The 5,365-nt window shown below is 33.0% G+C and overlaps 2 protein-coding genes across 2 annotated transcripts; one reads left to right on the forward strand and one right to left on the reverse strand.

The window, feature by feature from the left end:
• The first annotated feature begins 1,555 nt into the window (after positions 1–1,555).
• Positions 1,556–2,264, forward strand: LOC145108129 (uncharacterized). Its single transcript, XM_079045125.1, has one exon. The coding sequence runs from the start codon at positions 1,633–1,635 to the stop codon at positions 1,990–1,992; it is 360 nt and encodes a 119-aa protein (XP_078901251.1). The 5' UTR covers positions 1,556–1,632; the 3' UTR covers positions 1,993–2,264.
• A 619-nt stretch (positions 2,265–2,883) lies between these two features.
• Positions 2,884–5,036, reverse strand: LOC145108128 (cytochrome c1-2, heme protein, mitochondrial-like). Its single transcript, XM_079045124.1, has 8 exons — positions 4,888–5,036; positions 4,775–4,795; positions 4,606–4,706; positions 4,158–4,336; positions 3,789–4,068; positions 3,649–3,720; positions 3,400–3,582; positions 2,884–3,320 (listed from the first exon to the last, which is right to left on the reverse strand). Exons 1-8 carry the CDS (start codon positions 4,889–4,891, stop codon positions 3,204–3,206), a joined length of 957 nt encoding a protein of 318 aa, XP_078901250.1. The 5' UTR covers positions 4,892–5,036; the 3' UTR covers positions 2,884–3,203.
• Between the last annotated feature and the right edge of the window lie 329 nt (positions 5,037–5,365).

Raw genomic sequence — 5,365 nt, forward strand, 5'->3', positions numbered from 1 at the left:
ATTATCAATTTTTTTAGTTAATTTTTGTAATTTTTAATTATTTTTTATTGTATTATTACTTTTAATTTATTATTTTCCTCATATACTATATGTAGTTTTATTGTATTATTAATTTATTTTAGTTAATTATATATTTTTAATTTTTTTGGCGAAGTAATTCTTTTTTATTGAATTATTATATATCAGTACATATAGTTTTTAATATATAATATTTATATCATAATAAATATTATATTATGAGATTATTATATATTACAAAATATTATTTTATTAGATTATTAATTTCTTTTAGTTGATTTTTTTTATAATTTCTTTTTTGTTGGAGCAATTTTTTTATTAGATTATTATATATCAACAAATATTATTTTTAATATATAATATTTACATCATAATAAATAATACATTATTGGATTATTAATTTTTGTAATTTGTTTTTTTGAATTATTAATTTGTTGAAATATTAATTTTAATATATTATTTTTTTTAATATAATAAATATTGTCTTATTGGATTATTATTTTATTTTTAATGTATACTATTAATTGTTTTTAATTTTATTAGTGTCACCACAAAGTCGTCGAAATACGTAAAAGTGTCGCTTATCATCGTCAAAAATTGACAGGATCACCTCTAAACACCTTCATTGGAGGTTCAATAGATACCCTACTCTATTCCACCTAGCGTTGCTGGTAGGCACCTGCGACAACCTCTTCATAATCCACTGGAATCCTTCATATCCCACATAATGCGCAACAAACCCCTATAACATTTATAAGTGGTGGTGGTGACAGAGTGATGGTGATGGTATTTTCCCTATGGTTTCTCATTATAAGCTAGATGAAATGAAAGTGTTTGGCAGCAATCCTAACGATTTCGATGATGAGAGACGACGATTTTGCGTATCCCATGACTTTGTGGTGGAACCAATAAAATTAACAAGAACTATTATTATAATTAAAAATAAATTAATAATCAAATAAAATAATATTTAGTATATGAAGAAAATAATAAATTAAAAGTAATAATCCAATAAAAAATAGTTTAAAAAAAAGAAATTACAAAAAATAACTAAAAGATAATAATAATCCAATAATATAATATTTATTATGATATAAATATTATATATTAAAAACTATATTTATTGATATATAATAATTCAATAAAAAATAATTACTTCGACAATTGTTTTTTTTTTAAAAGAATTAACTAAAATAAATTAATAATCCAATAAATGGTCCTTATGGTCCTTATGGTAGGGTAAAAGACAAAACTGCGAAAATGGTCCCTGAGGATAAAATTATCATTTTAAAAAAGTTAACAACCAACCAGTTAAACTTAACGGGACCAAAACCACAATAAAACTTATGGAAAATGATCAAATCTGTAACTTTTGAAACGTTTGAACCATAACCACCTAAAATAAGAAACAAGAACATTTTTGCAATTTTGTCTTGTTTTACACATAATTTGAGCACAAGTAAGCGCACATAGCACAAAATAAGCGTGGCACCACGTGTACAACCTTATCCATTCCACTCACCGTCCTTATTATCCACTTTTTCACTCTTCCCCATCGACATCTCCATCTCCATCTCCATCTCCGCCTTCGTTTTCTTCGTTTTGTCCTCATCAATGGCGACGCCTCTCCCAACTTGTTTCCATCCCATCACCACGGTCTCATCCGCTAACCGGATTACCAGGATCAAGCCAACGGCGGCATCAGCCTCCGGCAAGTGGTGGACCCCGCTCTTCGGCATGCCGTCCGATCCAGACTACATTCACAATCCGGAAACTGCTACCGGCGGATCGGTAACTGGAAGCTCCGATCCGGACAACGGTAGATCACGATTTGCTCCTGGGTGCTTCACGGAGGAAAAAGCAAAACAACTGCGGATGAAGACCAGTGAAATGGCTAATTTCCATGACATCATGTACCACTCCGCGATCGCGTCTCGCCTTGCGTCGGATGTCTCCGGCCGTCAAGACGGCTGACGTCGCCGCGCGCTTGTTTAGGCGATGATGTCGCCGGAAGATCAGCACACGGTTAGTGCTTGCTGCATCTAGCAATTTGTCGACTTCAATAATCAATTAGTATTTAGTAATAGCACGATAGATCTTGAACATCTTAGCATCTACAATACTCTGATCAAATCAGTTGATTTCATCTCGTTGCTGTGTAATTTTGCACAATTCCGTTTCAGTTTATCAATGATTTGTAATTTAGTACCACTAGACATCATAACTCATTATCAGATTTCTTTTAACAGATCCCAAAATTCCTCATTGAATACTCCATTGTTATTTTGATGCATCGATGATAATAGATCCAGGAGTTTGATCACTTATAATCTAATTATCACAAAAAATTATCATCGATTTCTTCTTTTTAACAAAAAGACACCATTACTAATAAGGTATCGCATAAACAACCATCATTGGCGTCTTTTTGATCAACTTGCCGCTTCAATTATTGCAATTCAAATTGTATTGACAATTGACATCGAGGCAAATTGTAATGTTGCCATTTTTGCAGTGCCCATGAAATATGGAGATAATTTTATCCGCAAAAAAGAGCTGTACATGATTTGTTTTTGTCATTTTATCCGAAATAACAATATATTTAAATTAATCGATGTATTGTGTCATAATTTGATTGGTAAAACAATTGTGATAACCATATTTTAGCAAGAAAAAAGGTCTTAAAATAGATGAATATTAGAATAAGTCATTATATACTACATGTTACAAAGACAAATTAATTTTATTAAAAAAAAATACCTGTGAGAAGCTTCATTCGAATTCGAAGGATTAATTCCAACCAAAAAAAAAAAAACACAAAGTGACCAATTGACCCGATTGTCTAAAATGGTACTAGAATACATGTAACAAGGCAACCACATGAACATCTGTTTCTCTTGATCTATAAACAACAGTTTCCTTGGTTTAAAGTTTAAAAACAATAAAATTGCTTCTCTTAGTGTATAGAGAGTAGCTAGAGACACAAATAATATGGTTTACATGCTAAACGTCTTACTTTTCCCTCTAATATATAATGTAAACTTAGAGTATGCCATTTTTTACATACACGAAACTTAAACATTATGTAAACTAATGACATATGTATCATTTGACGAAATAAGTTTATTGGCGTTTACCTCTGGTATACAATACATATACATACATGGAAGTGAAGATGTAGTAGATCAGTTGACCACATCAAGCACAAGCTTACGAGACTTGAGAACCGACCATTTCAATCGCCTGTAGTATCCAGCTTGCAGAAGTGCAAGCGACAACACAAATATCCACTTAAATCCCATCTGCATTAATTATCAACAAAACCAAATCATCAACACATCTACTTTATTTCTTAGACTTCAAGTAATTCAATATGTATACCAGTTTTCTTTCTTCCATCTCAGGCTCAGCAGCCCATGCTAAAAAGCTGACAACATCTTTTCCCATCTGAGCCTCGGTGGCAGGTGTTGCATCTTCATATTCAACAGCACCATCGTTAAGCATTTTTGGCATAGCAATAGCTCCACCAGGAAAATAAGGATTATAATACAATCCCTCTCTCATCTAAATTCACCAACAACAAATTAAACATTATCCCAAAAAAAAAAAAAATCACACAAAAGAATTTACCGAAACACCCGCAGGAGGATCACGGTAGCCTGTAAGAAGCGCAAACACATAGTTCTGACCATTATGACGAGCCTGCAACAATCAAAATACAAATACTTGGTTACCCATTATTTATGACATTATTAAAATGATAAAGTTACTTTGGTGATGAGACTTAGATCTGGGGGGTAGGCGCCTCCATTAGCAAACCTAGCTGCTTGTTCATTTGCATAAGGCTGAGGGAAGCGATCACTGAGTTTACCGGGTCGAGTGAACATTTCACCTTCATCATTAGGCCCATCAACAACTTCAATCTCAGCTGCCATGGCTTTTGTTTCTTCTTCAGTGTATGCAACACCAACAAGGTCTCTGTAAGAGATGAGTGACATTGAGTGACATGAAGCACAGACTTGTTGATACACCTGGTGGCCTCTTCGGATCCTGCTCAAAGAAATTATCAAACACCAAAATCTCAAAATTCAAAATCATTGATTGCAGTAAGATGTGGTAAATAACATATTTTTACTTACGAAGCATGATCATATGAACTGAGAATGCCTTGGTGAGGCCATGGGTAGTTGGGGGATTCTAAGCCATGTTCTGCTTCATCAGATGCATAAGCTATTGTTGTGAAGCTTAAAAATCCAGAAATTCCTGCACCTAGGAGGGTGAAAACTCTAATTGCACCAGATCTGGATCCATCTTCAGCCTGAATATCATCAAGTATTAGTGTGATTTAGTTTTATGCAGAAAATCAATACACTGATGATGAACAGAATAGTAATTTGGATGTCTTCAATATCGTGACTACTAAACATCTAAACCTAATTGTTCGTAATTGGTAACGACAAATCATCGTGCCTAAAAAGCAGATTGAAATCAGCATCTAAATCTTGTTGTAAAACGTAACCTAACAGTTCGTAATCTAGCAATCATGATACTAAAAGAGAGAGAGAGAGAAAAGATTAAACGTAATACCTTGAAATCAGTGAGCTTTGGTTGAGCGTTTACATTTGATAGGTTTGGAGTTTGTCTCTGACGAGTGATTCCGGATACAAATCGCCCAATTCGTCGGAAACCTGGTGCAGAAATAAATTGAATCATCAGAATTCAGAGTTTCAGCTCACTAGATACGTGAATTCCTTACCATTAATCTTCTTACACAAACCTGTATAAAATCAAAAACCAAAACAAAGAAATTTCAGTTGGATTGGATTAGGCATAAATTCGAAATTAATAGCAACGTGGAAATGTAGTTACTCATGGTTGTGGAACCGATGATGAAGTGAGAGGAGTTGATGAGTGACACAAAAAATGGCAGCGTGGTAGTGATCGGAAAGAAGGGAAGGAAGAGGCTGAGGTTGGCGCTGAGATGCACGGCTTAAAATTGGACGAGTCATTGACTCATTGTTGGTCCACTTGTTCGATAATCTTCTATTCGCTCAAAATCTTAGCCGCCGTAAATCAATACTATTAATTATTAATTAATTAATAATATTTATATACTGTACCTCAAAAAAGCCTTTTTTGTCTAAAGTAGGTGATATATTTATGTCTTTGATTAGTATTTGAAAATAAGATAATTTGTATTTATATTTTTCATCGTTATTTTCTTACTTCAATCAAAATGAGAGTAGGAAAATCAAACTACATTCTTTCTAAGTTGATAAACGAAAAACATAATTTAAAATAGGATAAATTACACCATTCGTCCTTTGTGCTGCAGGTTTTAAAAAAT

Source organism: Lactuca virosa, chromosome 4, assembly GCF_052849685.1.
Source record: "Lactuca virosa cultivar CGN04683 chromosome 4, Lactuca_virosa_CGN04683_v6, whole genome shotgun sequence".
NCBI classification, from domain to species: domain Eukaryota; kingdom Viridiplantae; phylum Streptophyta; class Magnoliopsida; order Asterales; family Asteraceae; genus Lactuca; species Lactuca virosa.